Source organism: Epinephelus fuscoguttatus, linkage group LG1 (genome assembly GCF_011397635.1).
Source record: "Epinephelus fuscoguttatus linkage group LG1, E.fuscoguttatus.final_Chr_v1".
Taxonomy (NCBI): domain Eukaryota; kingdom Metazoa; phylum Chordata; class Actinopteri; order Perciformes; family Serranidae; genus Epinephelus; species Epinephelus fuscoguttatus.
The window spans coordinates 41,208,097-41,227,279 of NC_064752.1; the positions used below are offsets into that span (position 1 = coordinate 41,208,097).

Below are 19,183 nucleotides of genomic sequence, written 5' to 3' on the forward strand. Positions count from 1 at the left end.
GTCGATGTTTGGCTTAACTGTGCTGTTTGTGTTTCACACAGCCTCCTGTGGCAAAGAAAGATCCCAATGCTGTGAGCATGGCCCATATGCTGAAGAGGGCTGACTCTAAGACGGAGACACATACGAACGGATCGGAGGTCCACCCCAACATCATGAATGTCTCACCGCAGGTAAAGCAACAATAACAATATAAGCAAACCTTACTGTAGTGTCATGTAGAATGTGCTGCTGTAGATTCACACATCTGCTGCCTTTGGTTTATCACTGTTTGTTTTATTGTCATTTGCTGCATGTGTAATGATAATCAACAATAGCAACGGGCCTTACTATTACCTGAAACTCTTTTGCAAACATTATTTCGGTAAACTATAATTTTTACTGCTTTTAGTGCACTAACAAAAGTGTTTTACTCCTGGAATGATGGTCTTTTCATAAAACTGGGTCTTCTACGCAGTATAAAGAGACAGATCCTTTGAAATTGAAATTGGTGCTATATGATCAGAGAAAACAGAAAAATGGCTGTGGCATTCACTTTTGCCCATGAGGTAAGAAAACTACAACTACAAAAATGCACTGTGTCACACCAGACCAGTTAGTGCTCCTGCTGATGGGTCATGTAATGCACGTTGGTTTCGGCTTGTTCAAAAACAATATGGTGGCTGGCCAATAACAAACACTCGTATTACAGTGAAACAGTACACTAAAATATGTTTCTGAAAATATTTTAGGTGTGAAATAAGCAACATACTAACAGAATCTTAGTTGTTATTTGATCATCTTATCTGCTTATTTTTACTGTTTGATCTCAGTTTTATCCGCCTGTGTTTCCAGGAAATAGTATGGTGCCCACTTCCTGTTTGCAAATTCTTGTATTACAGCTAAACAGTTCAATAAAATATGTTTCTAAAGACATTGCAGGCAAGAGGCAACACAGTTACAGACTCTTTTTTTTTTAAATTCTATCAGCACTGTGTAGTTTTACAGTTTCTGAGTTTGGTCTGAGTTTGAAAGAGAGAGAGGTGTCTTTCTCTTTCAAACTCAATCCCCTTCTGTACTCTTTCTGTTGTGCTGATGGGCATATTAAAATGCGCAAGTACAATCTGTAGTCTGAGCAGCAGCCCTAGAGCCAGCGTCCGGCAGATTTTAGCTTGCAAATGAGCAGGGAGATCTGGGCGCTGGCAAGATGGATGAAAATTTAACATACTTCATTTACACATACTACCCACATTGTTATGATGCAAAGCTGGTTGAAAATTGAAAGTTTCGTTTTAAGTTTTCAACCAAAAAGTATCCCCTTGAAGTCAGATGCATATTTTTATTCAGACTTGTTGAAGAAATAGTTTGACATTTTGGAAGGTATTTGCTCAGATGAGACGATTGATCGTTGTCATATTTGTCTGTTCAATGTTCTTTACCAGGCTGCTAGCTTAGAAGCCTGAAAATGACAAAATCCACCTTCCAACACCTCTAAATCTCACTAATGAAGTTACATCTTGTTCTTTTTAATCCATACAAAGACCAAAGTGTAAAAATTATATATTATGGTTGTAGAGGCTGTAATGTGCCAGATGAATTCTCTTGGCCAAGTGCTGTTGTTTTCTCACTTCTGTTTTTGTATGAATCTCACAAACAAGATGTATCAAGTTAGTCAGTGAGTTTTAGAGGTGCTGGTGAGCAGATATTGTTTCAATCGGGCAGAGCCAGGCTCGCTGTTTCCCTCTATTTTTAGTCTTCATGGTAAGCTTAGCTAACCTGCTGCTGGCTATGGCTTCATATTTTACCAACAGACAAGAGAGTGGTATCATACTATCTAATGCTACCGAGGAATAAACGTATATCCCAAAATGTCCAACTATTTCTTTAATGTTCTTATGGACTGTGCTGTTTTTTTCACTTTTGGTAAACTTGAATTCATCGTATATTCCTTTTTGGTTTGCTCTTGTTCCTTCTTTCTGTCATTATTATAGATAATAATGCAGGTACATTTCATGCTACAGCATTAATAGGAAGGGCAAGTGAGAACAGTACTCATAGGATCAATCCCTTCAGTCACTCAACAAAAAAAAAGACTTGAAAATGTTTTTGCAGAGTTGGTCTTGATTAGAGGAGGAAACATTTTCTCTAGGCCTCGGTGACATGAAGCCCATATTCCCCAGACAGGAATGACATTATAGGATCATTATGGAGTGATTAAAGTATTGACAGTGTATTAATGAGGATGATGAAAGCAGGGGTGAATACCATTCATCTCCAGAGGCAAAGATTTGAGTGCTGGCTGACTATCCCACAGGTGCCTTATTAAAATGTAATCATTGCAGGGCTCTTTAGCCATTCAGCTAATGGTGTGGATGAACTCAGGCAATGATGTGGAGTGGGTGCCTTTGAAGTGCCAGATCAGTGTTAAGTCCAATTTTCTGAAGACATCAGAGTAAGACATCTTTTGGGGGGAAAAAATGAGTGTGCCTCTGCAGTGAATGAAAGTTGACGTCATCGACAGGCAGACAAAGATCTCCGGCACTGACATTGTTGAGCCAGCAGAGGGAGCCATGTCACATCTGTCGAGGCACTCAGCAACAGCACAAAGGCTCGGCTGCTGCCAGCTGTCTGCCTGTTTGTGACTGCTTTTGAATTTGAGTGCCACCAGACTTTGAAAAAAATTTGTTCTGCTTGAGGACTGCCTTCATATAAAATTCATCAAGTACACACATGCTGTTATTGGTTTGATTGTGAGTCATGATTATGGAATATGTTGTCAGTGCGAAGCCTTTCACAACTCAATTAGGCAAAAATGTGCAAGGACTCCTCTTACATAAAGCTAAGGAGATTATGTCATATTTTTCAAAGTGTCTTTTGTATGACACCTAATCAGTTAGAATATTTTGATATTAATAGATGAGGGTAGTGCATGTGGATGTAATAGGCTAAATACTACACAGGAGATATGTTTCCATAGGTCCTTTTAGTTGCTCTAAAGTGAGACTGTAGTTTTTGATAGAACAGCTCCCTCTTATAAAATTGTTTCTACGGGCAGTAAAACACAGCCTTGCTCAATGCATTACACTCAAGCTTTAACTGACCCAGCAATACTGTATCAGTTTGCTGACTCTATGACTCCACCTTTTAGCATGTCGCAGATAACTACCCCAGTGGTGTTATCACAAAGGTACTAAAAGACAAAGAGTTAACACACTGAACCTCACCAGCAGCAGTGTCTGTTGTTTCCTGCTTGTGCTTCCACAGACAGGCATTTTGACTTTTTAACCACAGGTGTAACTAATGACATTGGCTCCAATGACATGACTAATAACGGCTCCAGTGAGCCCTGTCACTGAGCCAGCATCAACAAAAGAGCTTCATCACTGCAGACATTTTGGCTCGTCACAGCAGGAGAAGCACAGGTGAAACTAATTTGCTAATGATGGCTTGGTTCCACCGAGTGTCTCAGTAAGCCACAACAGTATGAGCCAGCGTGCACAATACTAGGCTCACCTCAGTGGAATGGCCTTGTTATTTATATTATCAGTAACGCCCATGCTTTTTCTGCAGTGACATTCCAAAATGTCTGCTGTGGAAGAAGTCCAAACCAGGGCCCTGCTATTGTTACAACTAACTGCAGTGCATTCTTGAATAAAATAAAATTAATTGAAATAAGATAATAAAAGAAGAAAATGAAATGAAATGAAATTAAATTAAATAAGATACAATAAAATAAAATAAATAAATAAAATAAAATAGAATAAAATAAATAATACTAACAATACTACTACTACCTCTACTACTGCTAATGATGATAATAATAATAGTGATACTATCATTATTGTTATTTTATTTGATACAATAATAATAATTATTATTTTTATTAGTAGTAGTACGGTTAGTATTATTATTATTATTGTCAGTATTATTATTATTTATGCAGCTTTTTAAACTTTGCACAAAGTACTTTTTAGATTATAAGATTCACAGAATAAAAAAATAAAAACCCAGAAACCTATATTAGCCCTCCCTTTATGACAAACAGTAATTAATAGAATGAGAGCACGTATATCAAAGTGGCTGAGCCCATACATCCATAAACAGATAGTGGTAAAATGTGGGTAAGAGCTCATATAAAGCAGTTGAAATTTAAGTAAAGGAAATAACAACAAAAGATGCCAATATAAGAGATGATCTCATGAGAAATGAATTTAAGACGGATAAGTGTCCAAAATATTTTGAGGTGTATATATAAAAAAACTAACATGATGAGGATACTTAGACCACTTTCAATATGTAATGATAATAGAAGGATAATAAAACACCATATAATAGCAGTGCTAAGTGGAGGCCTTTTTGTAAAAGTGAGTTTGAAGGATCTACTTAAAAGCTGCAGTTGAGTCTGCTGATCTCACACTGAGGGAAACGCTGTTTTAAAATCGAGGCTCCGTCGCCAAAACTAGTTTGTGGGACACCTTAAAGGCTTTAATCAGTGAATCTTGGGGCTTGGCCTGGCTGTAAGGTGTTTAAAGTTCCTTAATATAATCTGGAGCCAGACCATGGATGGCCTTATAAGTGATTTATAATTATTAAATTGTATTTATCTATATTATATTCAAAATAATGGGCAATCAGTGTAGTGAGGTTATTAATACACCTATTATTTTCCTGTCATGACACATAAGAATGTCTGCTATAACAATTGGGTCCCAGATCTGTACTACATGCTGACTCCCAGCTGCTTTTGAGTATGTGGAGTGTAGGCACAAAAAAAATCAATCAAAGCAGACGGTTTCATACTAAACACTGCCAATTTTTGAGTGTGCTGTTACACACTAGTCTCCTATACTGCAATTTAATCTTTGGAAAAGCATTCTGATGTCTCTTTGTGAAGTGGAATTGTCAGTAGCTCTCCAGAGTAGCAGTTTAATTGACACTGATCTGCGTCACACATAGTGTATTATTTCCTGTCAGTATAAAATGGTAAAGGGCCTTGTTCTTGTTTCATCTCACCGCTCTTATAGCGTTGTTTTAGTTTTGCATACTAACTGCTGTAACAATCAGTATATGATACATCCTGTATAGAATTAGTGTGCAGTATGGATAGGAACATGACGTCTTTGAAGCTGTAACAATCCATATTTTTATACAAGAAACTGGAGCAAGTGACTGTGTATTGTGAAAGGGGTTGCTTGCAGTGATAAAATCATATGTATGGAAGCCCTGAAGGCAAGGTGGATTGATTTTTTTTTTTTTTTTTTGCGGAAAATATTGACTGAAACCTAAGTTTATATTAAGTTTATATTCTATGTATGACATGAATTGTTAGACTCAATATAGCTGTTTTGAGAATGAGAAAGCTTTGCAGAATGAAGCACTCAGTGCACCATACAAAGGGCACTGAAAGTTCACTCAAATGCAGCACATGTCTACGTTTCCATGCACGATTAAGCCTAAAAGTTTGTCTCCTCAGTAGGAGATAATAAGTCCTATGTAGTCAATATCCCCTGTGAAGAAGATAAACTTTTAGGTTTAAGTTTTGGCCAACATTGCCTGCAAAAATGTTCTACCTTGCCTCTCAGGACGTCTGTACAAATGACAAAGTGAAAACACTATGACAATGTGAAAGAGGTCACCAGCAGTGAGAGTTATCGCCTGAATCTGCAGCTCCCCTCTGTTTTACTGTTGTTGTTTCATCTCACCGCTCTTATAGCATTGTTTTTGGCCGCAGCAGGAAGCTGTTTTAAGAGAAAAAGCTCTTAAAACCCACTGTATGCTACCTGCTCAGCACCAAACAGCAGACAGACACAGGTAGAGACTAGCTGGTAAACATACAGGAGCATTTAGCAGATGGGGGTCTGAAAGGAGAGAGGAAATTGGACTTACATTTTATGAGTGATATTGCTCCATATTTGCTCCAAACAAGTAACTGTTAGTTAACATGTTCACCACAACCAGTTTGTATTAAAGCACAACTATGTCTGTTTATCGTCTGCTGCTTTCAACTGGTACCCAAAAATAGTGTGGCTCCCTTATTATGGATGTGTATTTCTAATATACTGATTGAAGTAATGCTTCCTTGAATGATCACCCATTGTATATTGATGTAGCTGGACTTACTTCACATCAGGAAGTTAACGAAGACTCTGTTTTCTCTCTCCTTCAGAACTATGGAGTGGTCAGCCCACTAGAGGCGCCTGCTGCCCTTAAAGAAAATGGCTCCCCTGTAAGTATCTTTACAGAGGAAATACATAAGTGTGACAATATGTGTGTTTGGTGGCAGGGTAAGAAACTTGAGCCATTGGTCTGTTGCTGTCTTCCTACGTGACCTTGGACTTAAAGCAACACTTTCCTATTTCTGGAAATTTTATGCTTTTCTTTGTTTAGGTTAAAATGCTATTAATAAGCTGATGGCACACTAAAATGTAAGTGAATTCCACCAGAGATACAAACTTATACCCTTCTCATATGGTTATAAGAAAACGCCCACCGATCATTGCATTCGGATTGAATGCAATGATTGGCAGAGCGTCCTGTCTGTCTTCCTCACGTGGAGGCCTCCGACTGACGTAACCGCTGGCGTAACTGAGCTAAAAAGGGTCAAGATGGTTGCGGAGTTTCTGTTGGACCGGTATTTTTAGTTTGCCTGTAATGTAACAAAGGCTATAACGTTATACTGTATATGGCAACACAGCATCCAGTTGCTAATGGCTAACATTAGCCTACTGTAGCGTAGCCTCTGTAACATTAACGTTATCTTCCTTGTGCGTTTCCACTTACTAGTAACGTTAATGCTACTATCTAACGTTAGCACTGTAACCTTATTCTACAACTCATCGGTCATCACTGACTCTGGTTGAGTTTTAAATCTCCGGGGTTGCATTTGACTGTCTTGGTTGTAACGTTACACTCGCTCTCCTCTTCCCTGTATCTAATGTTACCTTGCCAACGCCTATGTCTATCATAGACGTAATCAAGGCTATTCAAGAGAAGGCTGAGACACGGGGTCAAACATGGGGGGATTGCACATGCGCAGTGTAACTTGAGCTGCGATTCTGGAGGGTGACAGTGAATAAGTGCAGACCAGATGTTACTGCGCATGTGTAATCCTCCCAATGTTTGACCCCGTGTCTCAGCTTTCTCTTGAATAGCCTTGGACGTAATGAGGACGTAATGGAGGAGGGGGTGGTAGGCCTTTGGAGGGAGGTGGAGTTGCAGGAGGAGGGGGATGGGACTTTGGAGGGAGGCAGGAGTTGTGGATGTTCACATTTTTTCTAAGTGCTGTGTGAAATGCAAGAAAGGTAATAGTAGCTTTAGATTCATATCCTTCTGAATAAGTGTCAAAATGAATAACGGTAGTAGTAACTGTGTGTGTGTGAGAGCCAAATGTTCACAAGACTTGCATCTATTTGATGTCAAAATAATGACTCAGTTTTCTGAGAACGTAGATGCCAAAATTTAAATGAGTAGAAGAATCCATTATACTATCAGTGTCTGGAATAATAACACTATGACAATATTAGAGCTCATTATATTTGGTGTATTTCTTAAACTTTTATTTCCTGTCAGTAGGTGAACAACTTGTTAACATACTGTGAGTGTGGTGTCTTGAAGGTTTCCATGAAGTTCTTGACCACTAACAAAGCTGCAGAGCTGTTATTTTATGAGTACTTACTTACTTAATTGTCTTCATCGCCTGTGGAACATAAGGCTGAGACTGTCTGCTTCCATCTGGTACTATCTTGTGCAGCATGCTGTGCCTCTTTCCAAGTTAGATGAGCCGTTTTTAGTTCTGAGTTCTGTCGCAGTTCTTCACCAGGTTGTTTGCCTCCCTTATTACTTCTTTCCAGATGGGGTCCGTCTTAAAGGGATAGTTTGCATTTTTTGAAGTGCCGTTATCTGGGGGTACATATCCTTAGTCAGTGTAATACGCATAGTGGATGTCGGTCAGGACACCCCAGTTTAGATAAGTGGCAGGAGTGCTGACATGGAAGCTATGTAATGAACTGCTGTGGACGGGGGAAACCGGCAGCTCATGTATTGAGAGATATTAAATCAGTGTTTTTCTCAATGGAGCCTGGCTTTGAAGAGAGCAATATACAGGTAATAGCCTCAGTTTAGAAATTGCTGTCTGACATTAAGGAAAAGCAGTGAAAATGGTTTAGGTATAGCGTACACTTCAACTGATGTTGATATTTTTTTTTTTTTAGGAAGGACATTTTTTAGGTAGTATATTTTGCCACTGCCCCCCATCCACAACAGTACACTGCTCAGCTTCTGTGTCTGTATTTCTGCCTGCTTCTCCAAACCGGGGCCATGCTGTCTGACATCTAGTGCACGTGATACACTGACTATGGATAAGTACCCCATACAACCCCACTTCAAAAGATCCAAACTATCCCTATGATGTAGCATATCTTCCAGAGACATCCATTGTGAAAAGCATTATTGTTTTTCATGTCACTCTCAACCGCTCGCCAGCACCGTGAGCCGCATAGCAGAACTGATTTATCGTTGCTGTTACATATTCAGATGTTAGTTTATAAGCTGTACTGCTTTGACTTCCAGAGGGTTTGAAAGTTAATGAAAACCTTCAACTTTTCTATGAGATTGTTTCACCCACTTCTGCCAGTTTTTTTTTTTTGCTATACCACTGATGTACAGGTGACGTAATTCACCAAAATATGCAGCAATGCACCAGCAAAGACAGGCAAGACAAGAGGAGGACTGCAAGCTACTGAACATGGCTACAAATAGTGCTAGATTTAAAATACTTGGATTGCAGATGTTTTATGAGGAAGCAAATAATTCAACACATTGGTTAGAGCTCAAGGATCCACACAATGCGCTATGGTGCAACTCTTCAGTGACACAGGTATTTACTGGTCAGAAAAGACCTAACAAAAGACAAATTATGGGAAATGGAGCTGGAATTGGATCCATACTGGGGAGTAGAGGTCAGGATATTTCGGGCTCTCAAGCTTCAATTCCGACCATGTTTTGAGAAATCTGTTTCTTGTGAGTACCCCAATTTTAGTTGTTTGCAATAGTAAATCACCGGAGTACCTGTAAAATGGAGGGATGCTTCTGTCCCTCTGATGTTTGACCCACTGGTGGCGTGAAGGAAATGAGAAAGTGTCTGACACACATAACATCAAAGAAGTATCATGTCAGAAGGCTCCTTCCAATTCCCAGCTGTGATACTCACCCCAGGAGGTTTAGACCCCCCCAGCTGAGACGCAGACATGTTGTCTCATGAGCATGTGTGTGCTGGTGTGTGTGTCTGCAGTGTGTCCCCCCATGTGTGTATGACTCCCGTCTAATGAATGTGCTGCAGGTAAAAGCTGGAATCCAGGGGAGGGAGTCTGTTGTGTCCCCGCTGACCATCACCTCTGAGAGTGTCACCTCAGCAACCACAACTCAAGTTACCAAGGTAACACCTTATCTGTTCCCATGGTTACTGTTTAATGACTGGAGGTTGGAGTCAGCCCACCACATCTGTATGTTATTGTATACTCTTAGATATGTCTCATCCCTCCTTATCGACATATTGGAGGAGATGACAGAAACAAACAGAAGTGATAGATGTAAATAATTAATTTTTTTATTGACATTTAAATGACAAGAAAAACAAATATATTTAAGATTCAATTACTACACTATGTAGTGTCCTAAACTCCAGTGATGATTCATGAAAGTTAAGTTTTTTTCTATGCAGACTGTGAAAGGAGGCTACTCAGAGACCAGAATCGAGAAAAGGATTATAATCACAGGAGACGATGATGTGGACCAACATCAGGTGAGGAGGAGTATTACAGAAATACTGCAACACTTTCACTGTATGTTCAATAAGTCATAAGGCACAGGAAGCCAATATGTGAGGTTTATGACCTGTGCGTCAATGTTTCATGTCCTCAGGCCCTCGCGATGGCAATCCAAGAGGCCAAGCAGCAGCACCCCGACATGCTGGTGACAAAAGCAGTGGTTATCAGGGAAACAGAGTCTCCCACTGAGGAGCTGCAGCAGCAGCAGCAGCAGGCAGAGGTATCTCTACTGACTCCTATAGTGTTGGCTGTCTGGTCATGTCATCAGAGTGCAGATTACAAGATCACTATTATCTAGATCATGTGCGTTTGGATTAATTACTGAATGGGCCTACCAGACACAAGTCCAGGGCCCACGACACGGAGGTGTGGACTCGAGTCACATGACTTAGACTCGAGTCAGACTCCAGTCACAAATTTTATGACTTAAGACAACTTGGACTTTAAAGCTAATGAGTGGTGACTTCACTTTGACTTTAAACTTTTGACTTGAAAATACTTAATTAATTTCCCCCCAAGGCAAAAGACTAAAAAGAATGTTATTTTAAAAGTGTCCCACGAATCAGTTCACTTCCTGAATCAGCTAACATTAGCGCTGTTCATTTCCAGCAAGTTGACGCTTAATTCGTCAGATCCACTTTGTCTGAACCAATCCGACAGCGTTCAATCAAGTTGCAGGAGAGAGCCACGAAGAACTAATGTTATTTTGCTGAGCAGCAGTTGGACAAAATGAAACCAGCGATCATTTTGTTCCTGTACAAATGCATACTGTAGTACAAAAAACTGTACTGCAGTATGCAAAACATGCAGGTAAAAAATTACTTGTGACTTGCAAAACAATGATTTGGTCCCACCTTTGCTAAGTGTCCCTGAGCCAGAGCCCCTGTTTGAAGTGGCTGTTAACATTTCACATTAAAATGTTGATCAAGGTACTACCGAGATAGAGAAAATAACTACAAGCAGATGCAAAACGATCACTAAAGGTCAAAAAAGACACATTAAAGACACAAAACATCAACGAGAAGGTACAAAATGACTACAGAGATGCAAAATGACCACTAAGTGTCTTACACATGTAGGAGGGCCTTTTACACCTTTGTGCTCGGGGCCCTCTCTTTTCCATCCATTTTCATGTGTGATGATAAATGATTTTTGTGTCGTTGTCTTGTTGCAGTCCTGATCGGCCATGGTGGCTCCTGAGACGGGGGGACAGGAGAGGATCCTCCAGCTGTGTGTCTCCTGCCCCGCCCCCGCAGTACGCCACCACCCAGATACGAGGACTCTCTACCCCGCCTGTGTAAACGCCGACACGAGAACAGACTGCATTCCATGAAGCAGTAGACCTCCACTTCTGTCCCTTTAGACAAACCAACTGTGACTCGGCCTCTGACCCAACCCGGCCTCTTGGCCCATCCCAGCCCTCCACCTCCTTACGAAGCAGGAAACGTCTTCTATTGGACGATTTACCACTTGGTTTAAGCAAGTGGGGCGATGCGAGATTGAAAGTGAAGCCCGGCCAGAGCTATTTGATTTCACCTCTGTAAGAGTCATTTGTCTGGAACTTTACTTCCATATTATTTAATCGAATATATTTTGACTCCTTTAACCCTAAACACAACCCCGTAGCCTCAACACCCTTCCCTCACAAATGACTTGTTTCAGTTGTAAAGCCACCAAACATCTGTCAGATATAATATGAATAAGGTATAAGAGCAGAGGAGAGTTGAGTTGAAGGATGGGGACAATGCTGGTGGTGGGGTGGGGAGGTTGGAGCAGAGTGGCAAGAGGCAGCCTTTTGCTCGATGTTGCCACCTCCTGGCTGTGACACCCTCAGTATAATCAACAGCTGTCTTATTAGCTTTTTACATTTTTATCTATAGAGGATCTAATTTATGTCCAGTGTTTGCTTGTTTATGAAATATGTATAATATCAGATGATTATAATCTGCATGATTCAATTAAAAAATAGCAGAGGGAATGAAAAAAAACATACACAGACATATCTACATTTGAAATCCATAAGAGATGATGGGACTGAGCACCAAGGAGAAACTGTATAAATCACTGGGCCAATGAGTAGTGGACACACGATGGAGTCCACTGAAGAGGGACAGCTGCGTGACACTTTGGTGGACAGCTGGAGCTCTGCTTTGGTACCAGTCTCCAACATACACTGTCCTCGTCCCATTCCCCCCGTTCACTGTTCTCATTTTGTCGTCAACTTGCCATCTACCTAAAGAAATGCTGGTCACACGTTTTGGGCACAGTTATAGGATTTTTAGAGATATTTTAATATAAATGATGTTTTATCTAATAAGTTTCAGAGATGTGCTGGTATGTTTTCATTTGATTTTACTGACTTCCATCATGAAACAGAGTTTGTATGTTATTCTTGTGTTTTGGACGTTTCAGTCTTATAGTATGAACCCGCTCTTTGTGAAAGAGCTTTATTTTCTTTGTGCTGTCACTTTGTGAGATCTCCATTGAAACACAGCAAGTTAATCAGAGAGGTCTAGAAAGGAGTTGTGATGCAATGAGGAGAAATACAATGAATTGAGGGTTTTTATGTGTGTTGCCTGTGTGCTGTTCATTCAACATTTAAAATAATTTGTGGTTTAAAAAAATAATCAAAGCAGCTTCAAACAGCAACTTCAGAAACCAATTGAAAAATTAATTTTCCAGTTTCAAATCATGTGCATGTTTACAAACACTGGCTGAAATGTTCAAAACCACAAGATTAATGTGGGTACTTTTATGTTTTCTGTTGGATTAACTCTTTTAAGTTATGCTGTATGAGTTTGTAATTGTATTTATAGGAGTGGTGAATGTGAGGCCCTGTGCTTTCTCCTCCCTGTTCCCCCGACAGACAAAGCCGAGACTCATAGTGTGACACACATGAAGCGCCGTCTATCCACAAAACCTGTTGGCCCGTCACATGACATGTATCCTTTAATAATATACTATGCATCACTTATCATACATAAGAATCCCTCTGATGGAGCCTGACCCATGTTAGCCGTGTTGCCGTCATTGTTAACTTTGTGCTACTGTTAACCGAAGCAGTGAAGCGCACTGCCTGTGAGATTTGCAATAAGCAGCCATTATTCTTATCCTCTGTCCTCTAAAGGGAGAAAACTGTGAACTCTCATGTGTACCGAAGCGTAACCAAAACCTATAACACGGAGTTAGTGATATTCAAAGGAGCTTTTCAAACACTTGTGGCCATGGCTTTGTTGCCCTCGTCGTCGAATCCTCCCGTCCCGACTTGAAACTGTCGACCTGCTGTTTGATGTGTCTGAGGAAATGAGATTCCCCAAACTGATTATTTGTATATTCTATTTTATTTTATTTTATGGTCATATGACACTGGACTGTTGTGAAGGCACTTGGCTTGCAATGATAGCAGCACATACTGTAAACTGTTGGGAAAAAAATGACCTATCTTTGCTGTAGAATTTGACACATTACTGATGGAAGAGAAACAACTGTAGGCATCAGGAGAGGCGTTGTGTGCTGTGGGCGAGGTGGTGAGTTGAAGGATGGAGGGCCTGTATTTATATATAAATATCCATACTTCTGTGTATTATCCTGTAAACTATGTAGAAACTGACAGGAGCAGGGATGTGTTTTAAGTTGAGGCAGTATGTATAATCCGAAGGACAGCATGAATGGGTGCCTTATGTTTGCTGTTATCAGAGCAGGAGCTAGTTATCAGTGCTCTGCTCAAAGTGCTGTTAATCACCACCAGACAGATGTAGAGGCGACCTCTTCTCTCCGTCTAAGGTGAAGAGGAGCCGTCTTGAAAGTGAATTACTGTCTTGTAAAGAATGTGACATTGAGCGCGGAGACGAAGAAGTCTCTTCAATTCCGATCTGTTGAGTCCTCAGCGAGATGAAAACATTTATTGGCCCCATTAAGGTAGAGAACTGGCATAGTTCAGATTATGGATATGAGCTTTTTTTCCCCTCCGTGAAGAGCATCAAAACTGCTCCGCTCTTTAGCCTCCACCTTCAATTCTCCACTGCCTTTTGCTCTACATTCCCCTAGTGCTTGGTGGTGTGTATTTGCTGTATTTGCATTCAGTCTAAATGGAAAACATACATGCATAAATAAATGTCTCAGTATGATTCAAACATTGTCTCTGATTCCAAAAAGAGGGGAGAGGGATTTCATTTTGATCAGTTACCTATAATAAAGAACTTGGGAAAAATGTATTCTTATTTACTTAATTATATGGCTTTCATATATTAATAATTCATCATATGTAATAAATTGTTTTTGTAATATAAGAGGAATGGATGGTATTGTTATTGTAAGGAAACAAAAGGAAATATATCTTGTTTTGTACTGCCATCTTATGGACAAAATCAGCACATATAACTGGGGTGCAAATTTTAAGAAGATTTTTGAGCTGTTGGTGCCATCTAGTGCATTTTCTGCTTCACTTCACTCATAAGTACTTGCACATTAACAGAAAATACAATAGTTTTTCATATTATTAATGGTCAGAAAAAACTATACAGGAGATTTACTACTTTGACCACTTTTCTTGAAAGGTGCATATCACAGATTTTGCACATCAAGATCAGTTCACTAGTCATGAGGAGTATTTCTACACCTATGAAAGCAGCAGTATAATGTGCTCTGTGGCTCTGGGCAAGCTTTATCAAGTCTGAGGAAATAACCCCTGATGATGTCATACTGATGTCATACTGGATTATCCCAGGCTGACTACACATTTTTAACAGAAAGCCTTTTGAGTTTGTAAACTGTGGTCATTTACAATGCATAGAGAGTCTAACCATGAGATGGCAACATGTTGCATCATAGGAAGTACAGTGGCACCCCAGGGTGGCCACATGGGGCCACTAAAATTCTTGGGGTGACACGCCAGAACCAAAAGCCAAAAGTTGATTATGCTGGTGGAGTATAAGCTCGTTGAACTTTTAGTAAGGAGAATTAAGGAATCACATACTGATATACTTTGATTTCTTATTTCACAGTAAATATGACTAACTGTCTGATGTGCTTAGACTTATAGGGGTACAGTTTTTACATTCTGAGTTCCACAACAATGCTGTTTTATTGTGTTATGTATCTATACGTTGTTCTTCAAATAGGCTGGTTATACACCTTTAATTTAAAGGGTAACATTGTTTTAAGGAACAATACAATATTGGGAACAAGCATTTCTCAAGATTTAGAAGAGACTTGTGGGTACCCATAGAACACATTTTCATTCAGAAATCTCTGAATCAAAGAGTTCAAGGGAGCCCTTTGAAAATGGCCATGCAAGCGGTTCCTTTGTCAAAATTTAGCCCACCTTGGGAGCCTTTAACCTTCTTTTTTGACAAGCAATGCCGACATAATATAATCTTCTGAAATAAGACAACCTAAGACATCCTTTAGTACTACTATCTCCATGCTAGCTTAAAGAATGAGTGAATGACAGCTGCTTAAAGCACTATTGTTGGCCTCCTAGCAACTGTATCAGGGCCGTGCACACCCTGGGCTTTGCTGCTTCAGTTTTGACCATTGCCACACAAAATGACTGGAATACACCTTTAGTAAATGGTAAATGAGTATCTACCTCCCTTAACTGACTGTGAAATTCATTTTTTTTTTTTGCCATTTAATTATTCTGAACAAATGCCATGTCCAGAGGAAGATTATTTCTTATATGCCAGTTCTCACATAGGTCACATGTATTGACGGACGGACCAACAGAGCTTGACATTGTTCTATAAATCAATAGTCTTTATTAACACAGTATAAACAACAAACAGCAACAGAGGAAACCCTCATGTAGAGCGTATATGGACAGTAGACCCAGTACATCGCAGAAGGGCTGACTGAGACAGAAGCATAGACATGGAGCTGATAGACGTGGTTCAGATTTCATGGTACACATACAGTATACACAAACCTATCGGATGCATGGACCTTGCATGTTCCTAAAGCCATTCAGTCGGTTTGCAGATGGACAGAAGATAGAGGACAAAGCACAGTCATGCTGAGCAACAGTTAGCTACAGTATGAAACAGAGTTATTACATAAAAACCAAGTAAATCATCTCTTTAGAAAGGTTCTTTTATATAAATGATTTGAAGTGTACAAAACAGTATATTACACATCTTTGATGCATGATTCTGAGCAAGACCCAGTAGCCTACAGCACACTTCCCTTCAAAGTACAAACTACTTAACTGGATTACAAGCTACATACAGACTGCACTGTACGTCTGTAGCACAGCAGTCCCACATGGCATCAGGAGACTATGGGAAAAGGAAAAGATCAGCAGCATTGTCTTTTAATAAGAATACACACCTATAAAAATGCACCAGGCCTCATATATTGCCAATATCCCATGCGAAACAGCGGAATGCCATTCAAACTAACCTCGGTATCCTCAGCATTGCACAAAGGATGCTGCCCCCCCCCCCTCCCGATCCCAATCACATACAGTATCTATCAACACAGCAGCATGTAAACATCACCGCGGCTGCTTCATAGTTCTATGTTTCTAATGTTTTTGATATACATGTGATAAGTTAAGGCTCTTTAAGGACCTGAGGATTTTGAACATATGATGAGGCACACAGAAGGCAAAGAATAGCTCTAGACACAGGGCTAACTGAAAGAATGAGGAGCATGAGACAGCCACAAGGGTCCGGTCACCAGTGCAGTTCAATGGCCAAGGTCGAGGAACCCAGGGGAGATGTTCTCCAAAACAGCATGCTGCTATTTCTGGTAACAAGGTCAGTAAATATCACATGGATGGCTTTAAGGACCCCATCGACTTTTTGGGAATTCTTTGTCACCAATGGCGGATTTTGCTATAGGTGACACAGACAACCTCTATGGCACCACAAAGAGCCCCCCACCCCCCAGAAAAAAAAAAAATATATATATATTTTTTTATTTATTTATTTTTTTTTTTTTGAAAGAAACTGAGGGAAACATTATCCAAAGATCTAATGATAATGTTAACAGTTGGTCTGTAGACCTGGCAATGCAGTTCACCTAAATTTTGTTGGGGGGTGTTGCCAGGGACACCAGTTTTGCTCAGTGCAGCACTGTTTGTCACCTCCCCCAATATGACTGACATCAAAAACATGGCATGTGAATGCATCTACATAAAGCACGTTAAAGGACAAGTTTGGCATTTATTTTACATGTATGCTGACAGAGCTATTGATTGCTGTCATCATTTATTTGTCCATGAAGCAATCCCTATGCACTTATAATGTAATTTACAGTTCAGCGGAAGCCAATAATAAACTTCAGAATTCTTCAATTAACAAAATCAAGTTGGTATCTTTGTATAGTTCGTAGCGTAGGTTTATTGTCATTGTATCATCCTAGCAACAAACTTACAGGACACATCCTTCTGCTAGGTTGCAGCAAGAAAGCATTTGAAAGAACACAATTAGGGGATTTTGTATGAAAACTAGAGTCACCGCCTCGCAGTATTCCTCCACAAACCAATCAATTTGCAGTTACAGTTTACATTAATAACTTTAAAAAGCATGGATGCTTCGCAAACATCAATTCAGTATCTGACCAAAAGTCTCCCCTTCTGTTCCTGAGATATGATGCTGAGTAATGGCCAGAAAAATGTTTTTGTAGAACATTATGTCGTCACATTAAAGTTGACCTTTGACCTTTTAAATTAAAAAAATAAATAAGTCATAACTTCATCATTTTATTCTATTAGACATGTGACATTTGTGTGAAAATTCCTGATTTATGGCCAAAAACATGTTTTGTGAGGTCACAGTGACCTTGACCTTTGACTTTCAACCACCAAATTCTCATCAGTATATTCTTGAGTCAAAGTGGAATTTGTGCCAAATTTGAGAAAAATCCCTCAAGGCCTTCTTGAGTTATTGCCTTCATGAGAATTAGATGGATGCAAGGTCACACTGGCCTTGACCTTTGTCCACCAAAATCTTATCAATTTATCATTACGTCCAAGTGGACATTTGTGCCACATTTGGAGGAATTCCCTCAAGATGTTTTTGAGATATCGCATCCACAAGAATGGGGCAAACTTAAGTACAGACAGACGTACATACAACTGTCAGGACAGCTGTATGGACAGCCTCTGGCTATGGCTATTACTGGCACAGGGGCTTACAAAAACAAACAAACAAACAAACAAAAAAAGGTGAAAAAGCTATTTGATTTTGCTAACTCAGACAGCTAAAGCCTCATGTTAGCCACATCTTGCGCAGTGCAGTCATACTATAAAGGGCCAGTATGGACAGGAGGAATAATTATAATGACTCATAACTCAATTTACATATGGAATGTGAATATTGCATTAAAACAAAGTTTAAAAATCCCACCTATCCTATACGGTATTAGCGACAGTTAGCATTATTTGATGAATGTGCACAGCCTGAAGCTAGTGTTGTTTTCTCTTTTTCTCATGAGATATAAAAAGAAAACTTTAGAGTGAACTTTTTTGAAAACATTAAAGATGGCTAACTTCATTCAGTTTGCTAAGGCTAACACTTGACCAGTATTGTAAAGCATTAGCATGTGCTGTCTGGAGACAGATCATTTTAAATGCTGATCCTCTCTTCACCTGCAGCACTTGATGAGATGACCAATAATGACAAACACCCATGTCGATGAAGTCCTTCGAGTGAAATATTTGTAAAATATTGCAGAAACGGAAATGCAGAGATGTAACAGTTAACAGTTAATTCACTTGAAGAAAAAGAAACCACTTCAGTTTGTTAGAACCAAAGTTACATGTATCATCTTACTTTAGAAGATAAAAGGTGCTCCATCAAATCACATTCTTAACCTCCAGACTGGAAAATTTGATGATGTTATTTGCCATGCACTTAATTGTTCTCACCCCAGTAAGCCCAGACTGACTTCAAATTGATTAAGGAAAAAAAATCTATAAAAAGCTCAACATGTCATACAAAAAGATGCATATAAGACATTTTTCTCTTTATTTTATTTTTTTTCTTATGAAAGCTGCTTTGGTAACAACATAGTCACGACATCGCTCAATCTCCTTTACTTAGCCTGGGTGCTGAAGGGGACTCGTTCCCTGTCATCTCAATGGCATGTTTTTTTTTGTTTTTTATTTCTTCCCTCTGCCTCTAAAATCTAAATGAATGGATCTAGTTACACCAGAGTGGGCTGTGTTTGCGTTCCGCCGTGGAGCTGTCTTCATATCAGATGCAACGTCTGCTGGGAGCTGTTTGTCATAAAGATGTCCGGGCTGTGAAAGACAGTGCTATTGTACTGAGGGCTGATAGAGTGGAGACCTTGGACGCTGAGCCGACTGCGTTTGGGCCTGAAAAGGTATTGAAAAGAACAAGGCTGTTAGTCTGCTCGCTGTGGGGGGAAAGAAAACA

The 19,183-nt window shown here is 39.7% G+C and overlaps 2 protein-coding genes across 3 annotated transcripts in view; one reads left to right on the forward strand and one right to left on the reverse strand.

The window, feature by feature from the left end:
- LOC125886649 (band 4.1-like protein 1) overlaps positions 1-14,062 on the forward strand; it is a 111,691-nt gene extending 97,629 nt beyond the window's left edge. The window contains exons 20-25 of one of the 2 annotated variants that reach the window (XM_049573004.1): positions 42-170; positions 6,143-6,202; positions 9,314-9,409; positions 9,695-9,775; positions 9,895-10,020; positions 10,975-14,062. In XM_049573004.1, coding sequence (XP_049428961.1) covers positions 42-170; positions 6,143-6,202; positions 9,314-9,409; positions 9,695-9,775; positions 9,895-10,020; positions 10,975-10,980 — 498 coding nt within the window. In that variant the 3' untranslated portion in view covers positions 10,981-14,062. The remainder of the gene's footprint in view (positions 1-41; positions 171-6,142; positions 6,203-9,313; positions 9,410-9,694; positions 9,776-9,894; positions 10,021-10,974) is intronic. The other variant, XM_049573005.1, reaches the window with a different exon arrangement.
- A 1,498-nt stretch (positions 14,063-15,560) lies between these two features.
- Positions 15,561-19,183, reverse strand: part of cntn4 (contactin 4) — a 214,013-nt gene continuing 210,390 nt past the window's right edge. Inside the window, exon 23 of the mRNA XM_049573046.1 lies at positions 15,561-19,122. Within this exon, the coding sequence (XP_049429003.1) occupies positions 19,031-19,122 (92 nt within the window). The 3' untranslated portion in view covers positions 15,561-19,030. The remainder of the gene's footprint in view (positions 19,123-19,183) is intronic.